We start from the raw sequence: 17,407 nt of genomic DNA on the forward strand, positions 1-17,407 counted from the left end.
TTGATATTAAAGACCAAACAACCCTCTCTCAGCTGCAGAGTTTAAAAGGGACAGACGTGGAACCAGGTAGCTATCTGCCAAATGCAATTACCACAGCACACAGAAAAACTCTTTCTTACTCATTGTCGTAAAAACACAGGCCCAGTCTGCAGGGCATCAGGTGAAACACTGTTATGTGATAGCTTGCCCTTTACTTTTGCTGCCACAGACAGAGCAACGCTGCTGTAGATACATAGAAAGGACAAAACGCTCAATAACTCATAAATTAGAAAATTAGTTTCTTTTTCTTAATTGGTGACTAAGCTAAAGAGACAAATATTGAAGTATCACCTCAAAGTTATGCTACCCCAGGACAAAGGCATAATCATACTGGACAGTGGCCAGGGAGATGGGGATGCTATCCCATTAAGTCTCAAGGGATCTCTAACAGAAAAAAGATGACAACAGGGGCTTTGAAACAGCATAGTGACGATACCTTCCTTGCTCTGATCTGCTTATCTGGTGGAGAACTGCTCTTCTTGATATGCTGTAACTCTGGACCTCATAACACAAAAACAACCCCTTTCCAACGAGAAAAGACAGGAGAGAGAGAGAAGAAAAATACTCATGCCCCCTAACAGCGTGATTTCAGGTGGCAAGAAAGAGCGAGAGGTGAGGCGCTCTCAAATGCAGTTAGCAACTCAAATATTCCGGCTATTGTTTTCACTCACACCCTTACAGACGCATTACAACATATGTATTTTTAAATCTTACCTTGCAACACATGGAGAAGGTGCTTGTGTTACTCTGGAAGAACTCTGCAGCAAGGAACAGAACTCTTGTTAGATTTGGGCTATTCGGCCAACATCAGTAACTGCCGCAGCCATTCAGCTGGCAGATTGGTAATATCTGTGCCCTACCTTAAAGTGGTCCTTCAGGATCCTGGAATACTTGATTGCAGTGTCTTTTTTGTAACGAAACATTGCCATGTGCAGAATGGACTGGCAGCGCATGCTGTGAACAGAAACACACCCAAGCGTCAGTGTTCATGCTCGCTGCTGCCTGCTCAGCAGTCATCAGCCTTGTGGGACAGAGGCAGGCACACATCAGCCGTACTGCAAAGTCAAGAAAGCTCAGAATTTCTCCTCCTCCTGCTCATCTTAAAAAAGGACCCTGTGAAAAAATCACAAGGCGAAAAAAAAAACACAAAACAAAACAAGGGCGGGCCATGTCTGGTGTTATATTCAAACAGGTGCCCGACCTCTTATTGGTGCAACAGGCCCGTTAAACCCCTGTCCAGAAGTGCCTCAGCTATGTTCAGTGACAGCTTCAGTTACATGGCTCAAACATGGGCAGCCAAATTGCATTCTTTCACCTTAGGTGAAAGCCTTTGTGTGCTCTCAGGTTACCAGCAGATCAAATTTTAGAGCCTGTGCCTTCCACATGTGGTCCCTTGTGATAACGTGGCTCACTTTAGAGATGTTCCAGTTCATTCTGGTTTTTATTCTGTGGGTTTTTTCCCTTGTGGAACTCTGATTCCCATTTAACTCATTCCTTTGCCCCTGAAAGTAATGGGTCTTTCACTCTATCGAGTCTAAACACAGAATAGGAAGGCAGAGAAAAACAGTTACAAACCAAAACACGGCAAAGATTTTTTCATGTGAAGATGCTGAGGAGTCCGTAAAGGATTTCAATGTCATGATGAATCTAAGGAAACAAAAAAAACAGAATCTTGTCAGCCATCAGTGCTCTGAAGTCCTGCTGTTTATGAAAAAACAGCGCATGCCGTTATCTCTAACATCAGTCCAAAAGTCATGAAACCTAAACCTGCCTTGACTTCTTAAGTCCTGGCACTGAGTGCTTTGTATGATCTTGAGCAGAGTACTGTCTCAGAATGCGTTGTTTTCCACGCAGCACGAACAGATGTGACCCCTTATGCGACCCACTCTCCTCTTACAGTGATTACACGCTAACTTACAGGCCTGGGACCCAGAAGAGGTGCCCCTACTACTGAAGGTGAAATATGAATTCAATTGTTTCTGGACAAGACAGACATCTTAGTCGAAATGTTTCTTTTGGCTAACAACAAACAAGCAAGTCTCCTTTATGAAAATAAAGCAACAACAGCATCTTGGAAATACAGTCCATCAAGACCACAAAGCAAACAATGTAATTTAAAAAGTTTGAAGTCTACCACAAAAAAAAAAACCCAAAAAACTGACAGCTGTTTCAGCTCTAAGGCAAGAAGTCAAATCAGCTCTCAAAAACACTCATATAACCTGTAATTTCGGTATGAATAACCGATACCTGCCTCTTTTCTACCCAATACATGGTTACTTGGGTTGTGCTGCTTGTATACGTCATATTATCTACGTGCATCTACAATGGCTGTGAAACTAAATGGGGAAGGTTGCTAAAAGAAACCTCAATAAAGTGTACTAGTAGAAAGACACATGGGAGAAACCAGCAAAGTCTGCCTTCAATCAAGCTACAAGACCTTTGGGACACAAACTGTTCTTCCACATGCTATATCTTTGCTTTGCTTTTTTTTAATTTAAATACTACTGAGCTCACATGCAAAAGCAACTTCAGACCTGTATGAAGTAAAAACTCCTTCATGGCCTTGATTGTCATAGCCAGCATCCTCTGGTGTACCTCAGCTGCAAGGCTCAAATGCTGAGGAGGACACGGTGCCTACTTCTTCTGATAAGCAATGCTGAAGCACTTCAAAGGATTTGCCTCTGATGCCTCCGGATGGTCTTTCTCGTGCTTGTACAGCAACCTGAACTCTGCTCCATGGTGGGAATCCAAACTGGCCACAGTTGCAAACAAGCAATGCAACTAACCCTTCCCCTCCAAACACGCAGCCTAACCATCGCACTTTGAAAACCGCTTACTTGATGAGATCTATGGTGCCGCTGAATAGGCTGTGAGCTGATTTTGGTGCTGATGCATCTGATTCCAAGGCAATCCCATATTCAATGAAGGAGAGGGCAGCATCTAGGTACTGAAAGGCCCTTCCAGTCTTGTCGGTCTATTGGGAAGAAAATTCTCATTTTTAGACTAAGACAAAAACTACTTCTCTCAAGTGTACCTGATTTCCTTTTTTCTCCCTAGTTAGGCAGGATTTCAAGAAAGAAAAAGATGCAAGTCGGGCCTCCAGGAGATAATTAAAGGGTTCTCAGCAGTAGCCCTAATGTGGGCCCAGTCATCAGCTTTGTGTGCTCTGGCTATTTGTATCTCTTCCTCTTGCTCAATGTTTTCCTCCAGTAATTCACCATCTTCACTTTTCTTGGATATTATTTTCTGGTCTTGGAGGCCTGCCTCATGAAAGGCAGATGAGGCTTTTCCTCTGCAGTATTCCCTCACTTCGTTTTCACAAGTAAACGACAATTAGCAAATGTACATTATCTGACTGAGCCATAATTAGCAATAAAAAAAAGCGCTCATTCATACACACTGTTAAACTGCACACAGTGGAGAAAGTCAGTCCCATTCCACAAAGGGCACTTCCAAGTCTTGTTCGCCAGCAACACAATTACTGTCAGGATCCTGATGTTTCAGAGTAAACTGTCTTAAAACTAACTGTTCCTTGTATTTTCCGAGGACTTTGTGATAGCTCTGCAAAGCAAACAGGCCTGCTAACCTCAGGCAATGTCAATTCCAAATCCCGTTCTCCAGGCATATTCCCTAGATGTCTTTACAACAAAGGGAAATGTCTGAACATTTGGCAAATAAAGACAGCCTCCCCACATATAACTTGAACGTACTCCGAGTATGGAAGTAATGTTAGCGAGCGAATCTTATTCACATGCACACAGGTATTTGGTCCGAATGCAAGAGAAGGTTAACATTTTAGCACAGGGCCAGGACTTACCATTGCATCAGCTTTGTGCTTCAGCCTCTTGGCCTCTTCTATGTAGTATTCTGTCGGATGCTGTCTGAATTGGGGACAGAGAGTGGAAAAACAGAAAGCAGAGAAAAAGGGGGGGATAATTATCAATTTTACCTTCAGATCTATAGGATGCTATGAGTCCAAACATCGTGTTTTGGTAAGCCTGTTACAGTCTTATCAAACACACCTTACAATTATGATAATCACTAAATGAATGTTGTCTGCCTGTTCAGAAATACGCAGCAGCTGAACGCACAGATAAAGTTAATTGATTTCTTAAAAAATGTATGTTAGAATGACATTGAAAACTTACATTTTGAAATAAAAATCCACCAGAAGTTAGGTTACTATGAGGCCAAGTTTACTTCTTTGCTCCCATGGAAAGACAGTAGTTGTGTGATCTCCTGCCGTTCCTCAAGTACAATACCACAAACACATTCTGATTGAAACATACAGTAAACTCTGCAGTACCACACTGTCATCTTGGACCAAGAGAGCTTGCATTCGAGCTATTTGCTTACAAGACATACGGTCACCAAGGCTTCTACAGGTCTTGGGTCTCAATCATGACACACATTTCTGTGCACTGGGATAATCTATTCACCGTGCAAATGGCACACAGCCACCTGTACACTAACGAGTGAGTCATGCCCTCTCAAGATAAAGTCAGCTGCCTGCCCAGCACCTTGTCACAGAGGAATTTGCCGCTTGCCAAGAAACACATAAATCAAAACCCATCACTTGTTGGCAGGCATGAGACACCTCTCAGAGTTAAAAAGTACCTAATTTCCAGAGTAGCTTCCCTCAAGCCAAGAACTGTTGTAATGAGACCTTTGCTTTGTGGGGGGTGGAGTAAGTCCCAGGCATGAGAAGACAGTACAGGGCAGGTCTCAGACATCTCTTCCTCTCTCTTTCCTCCCAAAAGAAGGGCTCATTAGGAAGCAGAAGCCAGGGCGGCTGCAAGGCCAGGCTTGCCTGGTGTCTTCAGAAAGTACAGACAAGGGGTGTAAAACAACAACTTACTCTTCAAAGTTGAGTTGAGGTCTCCTTGACTTGGAGGTACCATTCGTCAAAGAAGGCACTGGGAAAGGATTTGTGACATCCCCTACAGATCCCTGAAAAACAGAGCAGAGATAAAGCTGGTTAGAGAGGTACATCTAAATCAATTCCAAAGCCTGGCTTTCCTAAATTTCAAGAGAAAATATTTAGTTGTCCCAGGCACAGTTTACTCTCCAGGTTCTCACCATCTTCTTACCTTCTTCCCCAGCACCCCATCCAATAACAGAAATAGAAACTTGGCTTCTTACCTGACTGCTAGTAAGGCTTAATACCACTCAAACTTTTCCCAAGCATTGAGAAATTAAGTCACAGGTTTGCTTGCACAATGGCTAAGACAGCATAGAATCATAGAATCAGTGAGGTTGGAAGGGACCTTTAAGATCATCAAGTCCAACCATTAACCTACCCTGATAAAAACACCACCACTCCTAAACCATGTCCCTAAGCACCTCATCTACCCTTTTCTTAAACACCTCCAGGGATGGTGAATCCACCACCTCTTTGGGCAGCTTATTCCAATGTTTAATAACCCTTTCAGTGAAAAAATGCTTCCTAATATCCAATCTAAACCTGCCCTGACATAACTTGAACCCATTTCCTCTTGTCCTAACACTTGTTGCCAGGGAGAAGAGGTCAGCTCCCATCTCTCTAAAACCTCCTTTCAGGTAGTTGTAGAGGGTGATAAGGTCTCCCCTCAGCCTCCTCTTCTCCAGGCTAAACAACCCCAGATCCCTCAGTCGTTCCTCATAAGGTTTGTCCTCCAGACCCTTCACCAGCTTTGTAGCCCTTCTCTGGACACGCTCCAACACCTCAATGTCCTTCTTGTAGTGAGGGGCCCAAAACTGAACACAGTACTCGAGGTGAGGCCTCACCAGTGCCGAGTACAGGGGGATGATTACTTCCCTAGTCCGGCTCACCACACTATTCCTGATGCAGGCCAGGATGGTGTTGGCCTTCTTGGCTGCCTGGGCACACTGCTGGCTCATGCTCAGCCGGCTGTCCACCAACACCCCCAGGTCCTTTTCTGCCAGGCAGCTTTCGAGCCACTCCGCCCCCAGTCTGTAGCGCTGCATGGGGTTGTTGTGACCCAAGTGCAGGACCCGACACTTGGCCTTGTTGAACCTCATACCATTGGCCTCAGCCCATCTGTCCAGCCTGTCCAGATCCCTCTGCAGAGCCAATCTACCCTCAAGCAGATCAACACGCCCCCCTAGCTTAGTGTCGTCTGCGAACTTACTCAGGGTGCATTCGATCCCCTCATCCAGATCGTTGATAAAGATATTAAAGAGAACGGGCCCCAGCACCGATCCCTGGGGGACACCACTCGTCACTGGACACCAACTGGATTTAACTCCATTTACCACCACTCTCTGGACACGGCCATCCAGCCAGTTTTTTACCCAGCGAAGAGTATACCTGTCCAGGCCATGAGCAGCCAGTTTCTCCAGGAGAATGCTATGGGAAACGGTGTCAAAAGCCTTGCAAAAATCCAGGTAGATAACATCCACAGCTTTTCCCTCATCCACCAAGTGGGTCACCTTGTCATAGAAGGAGATCAGGTTTGACAGGCATGACCTGCCTTTCACAAAGCCATGCTGACTGGGCCTGATCACCCTGTTCTCTTGCATGTGCCGTGTGATGGCACTGAGGATGATCTGCTCCATGACCTTCCCAGGCACCGATGTCAGACTGACTGGCCTGTAGTTCCCTGGATCCTCCTTCCGGCCCTTCTTATGGATGGGCGTCACATTTGCCAACCTCCAGTCAGCTGGGACCTCCCCGGTTATCCAGGACTGTTCATAAATGATGCACAGTGGGCCGGTGAGCACTTCCGCCAGCTCCCTCAGCACCCTTGGATGGATCCCATCCGGCCCCATAGATTTGTGCACCTCCAGGTGCTGAAGCAGGTCCCTCACCATTTCCCTTTGGACTACAGGGGCTTCACTCTGCTCCCCATCCCTGTATTCTAGCTCAGGGGTCGGGGAATTCAAGGAACAACTGGTCCTACTGCTGAAGACTGAGGCAAAGACGGCATTAAGTACCTCAGCCTTTTCCTCATCCTTGGTTACTACGTTACCAGCCCCATCTACTAGAGGACAGATATTATCCTTGGTCCTCTTTTTATCGCTAATATATTTCTAGAAACTTTTTTTGTTGTCCTTGACAACAGAAGCCAGGTTTAGCTCTAGCTGAGCTTTGGCCCTTCTGATTTTTTCCCTACATCGCTTTACTACCTCTTTGTAATCCTCCTGGGTGGCCTGCCCTTCCTTCCAAAGGCCGTATATCCTCTTTTTTTCCCTAAGCTGCAACACTAGCTCCCTGCTTAGCCAGGCCGGTCTTTTTCCCCGACGGCTTGTCTTACGGCACACGGGGACAGCCTGCTCCTGCGCCTTTAGGACTTCCGTCTTGAAAGACATCCAGGCTTCCTGGGCTCCTTTGCCCTGGAGGACTGCCTCCCAGGGGACTTTGTCAACCAGGCTCCTGAAGAGCCCAAAGTCTGCTTTCCGGAAGTCCAAGGTGGCAGTTCTGCTGACCCCCTTCCTTGCTTCTCCCAGAATTGAGAACTCTATCATTTCATGGTCACTGTTGCCAAGACGGCCTCCGACCATCACATCCCCCACAAGACCTTCCCTGTTTACAAACAACAGATCCAGCAGGGCACCTTCCCTAGTTGGCTCTTTCACTAGTTGTGTTAAGAAGTTATCCCCAGTACCTTCCAGGAACTTTCTAGACTGTTCCCTCCCTGCTGTATCGTATTCCCAGCAGATGTCCGGCAAATTGAAGTCTCCCACGAGGACTAGAGCTCGCGGTCTTGAGACTTCTCCCAGCCGTTTATAGAATATTTCATCAGCCTCCTCATCCTGGTTGGGCGGTCTATAACAGACTCCTACTACAATATCTGCCTTGTTAGCCTTCCCTCTGATCCTTACCCATAAACACTCAATCTCATTATCACCACCATTTAGTTCAAGACATTCATAACACTCCCTGACATACAGGGCCACCCCCCCGCCTCTCCTCGCTTGCCTATCCTTCCTGAAGAGTCTATAGCCATCCATGGCAGCACTATAGCTATGCGAGTCATCCCACCATGTTTCTGTGATGGCAACTACATCGTAATTACCCTGGTGTACAATGGCTTCCAGCTCCTCCTGTTTGTTGCCCATGCTACGTGCATTAGTGTATAAGCACTTCAGCTGGGCTATTGGTCCTTTCGCCTTTTTACTGGAGGGAGCTGAAGTTCTGCCATCCCCAGACATCTTCCTAAGGAGCCCGGTTACGCCCCCTGTCTTTTCCAAGTCTAGTGCCAGCACCCCACTTTCAGGCTTTTTGCTAGCAACCTTGGATCTATCCCCATCCCCCTTCAAACCTAGTTTAAAGCCCTGTCAACGAGCCCCGCCAACTCCTGCCCTAAGACCCTTTTCCCCCTCTGAGACAGGCTTTTTCCGTCTGCTGCCAGAAGGCCTGGTGTCCTGAAAAGCAGCCCATGATCAAAGAACCCAAAATCCTGCCGACGACACCAGTCTCTGAGCCAGGCATTGATCAGCTGATATTTCCTGTTAATCTTCCCATCCATCTGTGCAATTGTTGGGATAGAAGCAAACACTACTTGTGCTCCTGATCCCCTAACTAGCCGTCCCAGGGCCCTGAAGTCTCTCTTCATCGCCCTCAGGCTCCTTCCTAGAATTTCATCATTACCTAACTGAAAGATCAATAAAGGGTAGTAGTCAGTAGGCCTGACTAGGCTAGGGAGTTTCCTCCGGATAGCCTTAACTCTGGCCCCAGGAAGACAGCAGACCTCCCTACAGATTGGGTCCGGTCTACATATGGGACCATCCACTCCCTTCAGAATCGAGTCCCCTACTACAAGGACCCGTCTTTCTTTCCTAAATGATGATGTCGTTATATGAGGTGTAATCTGTCTTGGCTTCAGTGGCAACTCAATGTTTGGCAAGCCACAGTTATTGTCATCCTCCTCTTCCCTTTCAAGGGCATCATATCTGTTCTGTAACAGCACCTGGGATGGCGTGGGGGTAACCTGGGAGGCACGCCTGCCACGACGAGCGGGGACTTGTTGCCACTGGCCCCTGTCTTCTGAATCTCCACATTCAGACACAATGCTAGAGGGTGTGGGGTTCATTGTATGCGGAGCTCGGTCTCCCTGGGGTGCTTCTCTCAGGGAAGACAGAGTGTGACTCCAGTTATCTATCTCCTGTTCACTTTCCCTTAGACTTCTTAAGCGGCTTACCTCCTCACGGAGCTCCATCACTAGCTGAAGGAGTTCCTCTACTTGGGCACACCGCCCACAGGCCTGCTCACCGTCACTATTCAACACCGGCGCAAGAGAAGGGCACTCCCTACAGCCCGACCCCTGGGTGGCAGCATGTTGCCACGCTAGCTCTGTCTGGGTGGCCACCTCAGAGCTGCTCGGTGTAGAGCTCAGGAAAGCCATGGTTTTCTGCCGAGTTCTTACCATGACGTTCTGGCCGGGTAAAGAGTTTTTTAGTAACTTACCGTCAGAAGAGCTGCGCCCTGTTTGCCCACTCTCACCTCGGTGACGCCCGGGGTGACGCCCACCAGCTGCCCGCGTGGCCGCTGCGCTCCTGAGCAGCCCGTTTAGAACTGCCGCGGGTGACGCTGGCTCCGCCCCTGCCGCGTCAGCAGCCCGCCCCCGAGCTGCCGGCTCCGGCACCAGCACGCGCCAGCCGCTTTTCCCGGCTACAAGAGCCCTCAGAAGAGCCCTTTGCCAGCCCGATCCGCCGCCATCCCCTTCCCCAGTGAGGCCTGACCTTCACTGGAGCTGATCTCCTCGGCGACTGACCGAGTTTGACCGACTGACCACATTTTTCATGGCCACTAGCCACGGCAGGAATGGGTAATATCCATTCACACTTATTCCAGCTTAACCACACAGCAACTGTTGATTCTCTGTTACTCACTCCATTATCAGGAAAAAGCAAGCAGTTAGAAGCCAGCTAATACAGTGTGCAGAATCTGGCCTAACACACACAACAACAGACTAGACCACACACCCCCAGCCACCAGAAAACAGGAATATAATTGAATTTTCTAATAAAAAAACGCAAAGATCCAGCTGCAAGGATCATTAATAATTTTGTAAGCAAGCCACAAAACCTTATATCCAAGCTGCAGCCAAAACCACAGGTTGCTTGTTTCTTACTTTGAAGCAATCCACTCCTTTCTGTAAACACACTTATTTTTACGCCAATATTGTACTTGCAGTCGCCTACAGTCAGAAACGGTTACTGCCATAAACATGATTCTCTTGCCTTGGGTTTTTACACGGTCGTCCCTTTACACCATTGTTCACTGGTGAAATGAAAACAGCTGATGGAAAGTCAGCAGAGAAGTTACAATGCAGGCTTTCGGGCTAGCAACATATGGTCCCAGACAGCCATTAAAGGAGCAAAATTGCTTCAAAGAGCTTTCTTTGGTGGCTCATTTATCTTCCTTCCTTTTTAATATCCTCAGAGCATATTTCTAAAGACAATCACACAGCGCTCATGAGTTGCAGGAAACATCCCACCAGTTATAATGGATACCTACTTCGATGCCCTTTGGCAATTCAGCGTGATTTCTCTCCACTTTCTTGTGCTTGGAGAACAAAGGATCCTTGTGGTCGCTCTTGTTCCTGGCAGTGTTATCCATGGCAGGCAGCTCACCAGTCTCACTTCTGGGTCTCTTCTGGGCCATCTTGGTTGACTTTGGTGGAGGATGTGCAGGAGACATGGGTGGCAGAGGTGGCGGTAGCAGGAGATCTCTCTTCTGGTTTTCAAGTAAAGCTTTTGGTGCTCTGGAGATGGGAAGCGAATTCAGCAATTGGGATGAATATGGTGTACATATAACGTAACTAAGTTTTTTAAAAAAAAACTACTTCATGTACCAATTCTGTTTAAATTTCTCTGGAAGTATAAGAGGACTTGTTAACATAAAGAATCAAACAAAAGCAAAATGAAACTTCAGGGATTTCATTGTGCATTAGATACCACATCCTCAGCTGCCAACACCACACAAGAAAGTTTCTTTTCAAGTAGGAGTAAGATTTGTCCTTGGAGTAAGGACTTGCAACCAGAATATCAGGATGTTGCAAAAAAGGCATCCCTCCAACACAGCCTCTTTTCACTGAAAATGGGAGAGGGGTAATAACAGCAACTAAAATCCCTGGGACAAATCACACAACAAGGCAAATGAATTGCAGCACTGACTCTCTCTCCCCATTATGCTAGAAGATATCTTCTATGGTCAGAAATACTCACCCTGACACTTGATCCTGTATATGCTTTGACCGAGTTTAACTGAGTTGTTCCTTTAAGACTTGCCAGCTCACCCACACAACACTTATAAAGTTGAGAGGATTCAGGTGAGAGAGACTTAAAATGCTGTGCTTTATAATGGCAGAGGCTATCACATTTAATAACACGGTGGCATATCAGTTTTGTGATCATCCGGAGTTAGGATTACCAGGGAACTCTGGCAGCTTTAAGCAGCACCAGATAGCTCTAAACCTTGTTTCTCTACTGCTCACTTACATCGTTTTTATCCAGCTTCTCAAAGTTTCCAGGAAAACACCGAACAGTGGATCCCAACTCATGGATTGCAACATCAGAAGAGCAGGAAATTAAGTTAAACCCAGTGAGAAGACCGAAGCATGACATTGCACATCTTGCTTCATTCTGCTGTGCACAGGACAGTCCTCTCCTGCCTTCCACAACCCACTTTTCCCATGGTACAGTCCCTACTCGCTGCACACATGCTCCCCAGCTTCCCTACCTTGGTACAGCTCTCTCCCCAAAAACGCATCCTTATCCTTCCCACTCTGCAAGCCAGAACACGGCTAAAAGGGGTGCTCATTTTCACTGAGCAAAAGGGAGGAGTGAACCCCAGAATTAAAGCCCTTCTGTATCCCTTCATACAACTAAATGTTAGCCCCAAAGTCTCAGTGCTTTAAGAGCACGTCAATGTTTTCTCTGCAGAAAAGCAGTTTAGTCGTATTGTCAGGACACAAACCTCAACGCTACATACCAATCCAATACCTCCAATTCAAGCAACAAGCAAGCAGGAATTGATCGCAGTGCCCCGTGACTGATGCATGAGCCTCCCCTCTCAGGGACACTGCCCATTTGAAGACATGCTCCTAGAAGCATTAGCTCTAGCAAAGAGCTAGCCAAAATGCTGGCAGTACACTGGTATGCAAATTATGGGTTAAGTTTCAGGAGACGTACCAGAAGCACTGCAAATGCTATGCTGAATAAATGAGAAATTCCTGGCCATGAAGGCCATCTGAAATTCCACAGTTTCATGATTCAAAAGGCATGCTGGCTGTGTGTCCATTAGGTCACATACAAAAAAGACAAAGACAACGAGATGATTTTAGTGGAAAAGGGAAAGGCTCCCTACCCTTACTCACCTATACATACAACTCTGTTTTCTGGATTGGGCTTTGTGCGTTTCACCCATATACAAATTTGGGCCAGTCACTGCAAAAAGCTTATTGGCACTGCATCATGTTGGTTTAGTTAGAGAAAGGGGGAGCTGCACACCTATGTGCTTCTGAAGCATCCCAGTTTAGCAGCCTCACACGGCAGCAAGGGAAGAAACCAGAGTTCTGCAATGTCCATCACATCCACCTCTGTGTTGTCAAGCTGGGAGAAGACAGGTCCCACCTAGCACAGACACCGTGTGCACCAGCAGCCAGCCGATAAGTACAATTCAAAGCCTGTCACTGGTGACAGCAAAAGCAGCTGAGGGAGCAGACAGTATCAGCATTGACACATGACTTTTTTCTTTCATCAGAACCTGTCCAATTAAGAAAACAGCAACAATCACCAAGTCGAAATTTATGGACATTCAGTTACACTTAGCAGAATATCCTTTCCCAAGAGGCTGCCAGAACTGTCTCTGCTCAGTCATGGGAACGAGAGTCATGACTTCAGGGCTACACTTTCAGCTATTTCACCTGTTTGCGGCAAGAATCTGATCAAGCAACTCAACTTGTCTGCACCTCGGTTTCTCTGTGTGCAAAACGCGTTCACCTCATCTTCTCACCTTACAAAGGCTAAGAGCTTTAAATGCATGTGAAGTACCACGAATCTGACAAAAAGCTTTCTGCTGCTTCTCATGCAGTGAGAGCACAAACTTCCCCAAAATAAGTATGACAGCAGAACCCAGAATGAGGAAGACATGGGCAAAGAAAAAGAAGTTCGTAGTATCATAGAATGGGTTGGGTCGGAAAGGACTTTTAAGGATCATTTAGTCCAACTCCCTTTTTAAAACCATTTTAAGGCTAATTCCATTTCTCATGAAAGCAGAAATAACTGATGCTTGAACTCTTAAGTCTTACTCACCTAGAATCACAGAATAGTTTGGGTTGAAAGGGACCTTTAAAGGTCATCTAGTCGACACTTTCCCCCTCTCCCCCCGGCAGGGACATCTTCAACCAGAGACATCTTCAACCATCTTCAACCTCTTGCCATCCCCTGAAACCCCTAAACTATCATGCAGAACAAGCACATGCTACTCCCCACAGAACAGCTGCCACCTCCCAGATCATCTAGGGCAATCATCTGCTGACAGATTACCACCATGGTAGTTTGCAGAAGGGAAAACGACTCCTGCATCCCGCAGGCAGGCAGTCTACCACACTGTTTGTAACTCAAGCAATGTAAAATTCTTTTGCACTGATTTGTTTCCTGCATCTGGTCTGAAAGACAGCAGTGCAAATGGTTGCCTACCAGCTTAGAAGGAAAAGCAGCATGGGCATAACTGGCAACTAAACTTCTTGCAGCATAAACAGATTTTTTGAGCTATGCGTAATACATGGATCAGAGCATGCAGCAACATAAGCTGCAGGATGGACAAGTTCATGTTTAAAATAGTAAAGTCTTCATTCCCATCTCAACTGTAGGAAATCAAGGCAAATGCAACAACATTCAACGCTTTTGCAGCACTGTAAACCAAATATGGGAAGACAACAAGCCACTGAAACATCAGCTTATGCTTGAATGATTAGAGCCATAATCCTCAGCGTTAAGAAGACAGAGGAAGATAGATAAGTGACACCCAACCTTCACATCTGCAACAAATAAAAAGGTGAATAAATTATATTCCCATAGCCACATGTTTGGTTCCAGGATGTAAAGACAAATCTGCAGCAGATTAAGTTTCAGAAGACACATTAAGTTATAAGCAAACTCACAAGCATAAGCACAGGAGATACAGTTCCTCGCCTTAACCTTTTTGAGAAAGACTCAGCTTTATGCATCTTTTTGCCATCCCACCACTGTATACTCACTTCAATTTATGGGAGTCTTTGTTAGCTGAAGACTGCAATGGTTTTGTTTCTTTTTCTGATTTCATTTTCTTCCTATCAATCTCCTTCTCCACTTCCCTCTAACAGGAAGAAAGGAAAAAAAGAAAAGAAAAAAAAAGAAAATCACTCAGGTTTTGAATGTGCAGGTAAAGTACAGACGAACACATCTAAGTTTGACTGATTCTGGTTAAAAAAAAAAAAGAAAATATAAGATACTGGAACTGACAAAGTGGAAACCCAGAGCACAGCGGATATAGATTTCAGGCTCACTGACAAGTATCCTAAAATGACATTATCTACTTTTGCTTGGATAGATTAATTATTTTGTAGTTGCAGGGATGGAAACGCAAAACCTCTTGTTGCCAACAGTAATCAAAATTAAGGCACATCCATTGCTGAAAAATAGCATTTCATCTGTTCTGGATGGTTGTGTTTTTTTTTTTCTCCTACTCAGTATGAATTGTACAGAAATGTATTCAGATTCCTCCTGGCAAAGTCATGAACTGCAAGCAATTGTGTTTTGTGATAGGCCTTATCAAAGGGAAGGAAAAAACTGCATTCACAGGAGAGTTCGATCACTCAGATTTCCAAGATGCACAGGGGCTTTTGGTTTCAACAACAAGAATCTGATACCAGAAGAACAGGAACCATTAAGGCAGAGAGGTAATAAATAATACTTTTAAATTGCACTCGATAGATCTTAACAATACAAAGCATCCTCATCTGCTTACCTGAATCAAAAACTTCAGAATAATTTGCTACAAGCCAAGAAAATGTAAAAGAAACTACACGGATAAGTCAGCGTTGCCCATAGTGCGCCTGGTGGCAGCCAAAAGCATTCCAGGACTTTCTGTCTCTCTCTCTCGAGTACATCCAGGTTTACGTCACTGTGGTGGTGCTCAGTGGGTTATGCTCAGCACAGAGTCTACCTCTGGCAGCGTGCTCAGGGCAAGCCTCAAGCACCTAGATCACGTCCTTAAACTGTTTCCCAGGTTGAGCTCCACAGTGCCGCAAAAGATGTCTGACAGCTGCACCTGACCAAACTGGCTGTGATGAAGCCTGAGCCTCCAAGGACACTGATGCATGCTGATATAATACAGATGTTGAGTCTCTTAGGAGGGTTTTCCTGCAATCAGATACTCAGGCTGCAAGGGAAGACACGTCTAGTATCAAATAGCTCCTCTCTTGGCTCTTTGAGACAACAGAAGCAGCAACAGATTTACTGCCTGTTCACCTTTCTCTTGCTGCTCTGCAGGAGGGGGACTGCCGGGGTCTCTCAAGTTTCTTCACCATTTTCCTGCTCTTCCCCACAACTATGGGAAGCTCAGAAAATGACAAGACTAAAGGAAACCCACGTGGGAACCAAGGTAATTCACCCACACATGCTAAGCCACCTGCTCTGTGAGGAGGACCAAAAAGTTACACAGGCACTGAAACGTCCACAGTGAATACCCATTCACCTTAACACCTGCAGCCAACTCTCTGTGCAGCTGAACCAGCTGGCTGGAAGTATATCCACAGTCCCCTTTGGCAGTTAGCTTTCAAAAACACTCATGAGCTACTACCATCGCAGTTAAATAAAGGTCTGTCTTGTAATTCAGGGGAAAGCAACTATTATAGCTGAAGGACTCTACAAATCCCCTTAGTGGATACACGCATCTTTTAAGCATTAGCATTGCTGCTAGCACCACAGCAGCTCCAGGAAAACCAAAGACATTTTCTACATATTTATCCAAGTGCTGAGATCCAAAGCAGGGTTTAGTGATGGTTGTTACTATCAGTGAACCTGGTTCAGTCAAAAGTCTGCATTTATGGAAAAGTAAAAGGCACGGGGCTGCTGCCATCACCCCTAGTAATAACACAGTTTACATCTGCAGAATTCAGTCCTCTTTGCATAAGCAAGCCTTCACAACTGTTTCATGGAAATAAATAATTCCACACAGGAAAAGACTACGCTACTCAGACTGTGGTTGCGTGACTAAAGGCAGCAGAAGGTGCATACATGGACAAAACCAAAAACCACAGACCAGGGTGGCCTGGGTCAATTGTCCCTGTGGGCACCCCCACAAACTGCAGGCAAGGTGCTCTCCCACAACAGACACTCAATGGGTAGCACAGATGACTCCACAGTCTGGAAGGTGCTTCAGATACTATGCTGCTTTTCAAGGAGTTGCAGGGGGAGGGGGAACTGCAGCCCTACAAAGCTCTGCTTGGGCTGAAAGCAGAGAAACCCACAAATGCTCCCAGCAGGCTGGCCAGCTGCATGCTGTGACACAGCCTGCTGCCCAAAGGTCCTCTCTGACATAGGAGGGCTGAGGTTTTGGTGTCTGAGAAAATTAGTATTTCAAGAAAACACAGAAAAAAATGTTTTAAACCACCAAAGCATTTGTTAGACAGCTTACAAGGCTTTTCATTTGCTCAGCAGGGGATTTGTGATCAACAAGAAACATCTGTGGAAAGTTTTGGTACGCATTCCCTTTAGAAGTTTGATAGCACCTTTATAGGAGGAGCATAATGGGTGCACTCCCAACCTATGAAGCAGAAATGAACTCTCCACACAGGTTTTTCAAACACCACCTTGGCCCTTGTACAAACCCACCTCCCCCTCCACCCCTCACCTTCCTCTTTTGAGGAAGACAAGTCTGCCTGAGCGAGGGCTCCTCGGTGCGCACAGGAGACTTCTGGCAGTTGTGTTTGGTTGGAAGATGAGTGTCCTGAGGAGCCCTGGCTGCTCGGCCGGAGCTTTTGTGATGAGGCTCCCTCGGCTCAGCGTGCTGGTGGGAAGAATTGCTGCTGATGCCATCGCCCTGCTCCTGGCCCTCCTCACATCCATCCCCATGGGCGATTTCGCTGAGACTTGGCACTGCTGGTGGGTTCACCTTGGTCAGCCAGTTGTTGAGCTGCCACTTATTAGAAGTTGGTGGGTCAGGCTGCAGACAAAAAGAGAAAAGAAGGATGCAACACTGATGCCTTTATGGGCTATTTCCATCCTAGCACTGCTTATCAGAACCCAGTAAAATTTCCTCCTTATTGTTAAAAAAGGCGTGAAAGTGAAAGACCGTGAGACAGTGAGGATGCTCTAGTATGTGCACATGAACACTCACTTCAGGAACACAGACCTCGTTTTTGCACAGGATCAAATA

At 46.1% G+C, this 17,407-nt stretch overlaps 2 protein-coding genes across 2 annotated transcripts in view; both read right to left on the reverse strand.

The window, feature by feature from the left end:
* Positions 1 to 17,407, reverse strand: part of LOC309670951 (kelch-like protein 8) — a gene marked incomplete at its 5' end in the record, with an annotated part of 421,963 nt that overhangs the window by 323,958 nt on the left and 80,598 nt on the right.
* LOC309671218 (AF4/FMR2 family member 1-like) overlaps positions 1 to 17,407 on the reverse strand; it is a gene marked incomplete at both ends in the record, with an annotated part of 34,882 nt that overhangs the window by 3,673 nt on the left and 13,802 nt on the right. The window contains 9 exons of the mRNA XM_082482423.1: positions 754 to 797; positions 900 to 993; positions 1,615 to 1,686; positions 2,877 to 3,013; positions 3,857 to 3,920; positions 4,898 to 4,989; positions 10,502 to 10,748; positions 14,247 to 14,338; positions 16,910 to 17,194. Coding sequence (XP_082338549.1) covers positions 754 to 797; positions 900 to 993; positions 1,615 to 1,686; positions 2,877 to 3,013; positions 3,857 to 3,920; positions 4,898 to 4,989; positions 10,502 to 10,748; positions 14,247 to 14,338; positions 16,910 to 17,194 — 1,127 coding nt within the window. The remainder of the gene's footprint in view (positions 1 to 753; positions 798 to 899; positions 994 to 1,614; positions 1,687 to 2,876; positions 3,014 to 3,856; positions 3,921 to 4,897; positions 4,990 to 10,501; positions 10,749 to 14,246; positions 14,339 to 16,909; positions 17,195 to 17,407) is intronic.

The sequence above is a fragment of the Vanellus vanellus genome (genome assembly GCF_965231255.1).
Source record: "Vanellus vanellus genome assembly, chromosome: 4".
Lineage (NCBI taxonomy): Eukaryota > Metazoa > Chordata > Aves > Charadriiformes > Charadriidae > Vanellus > Vanellus vanellus.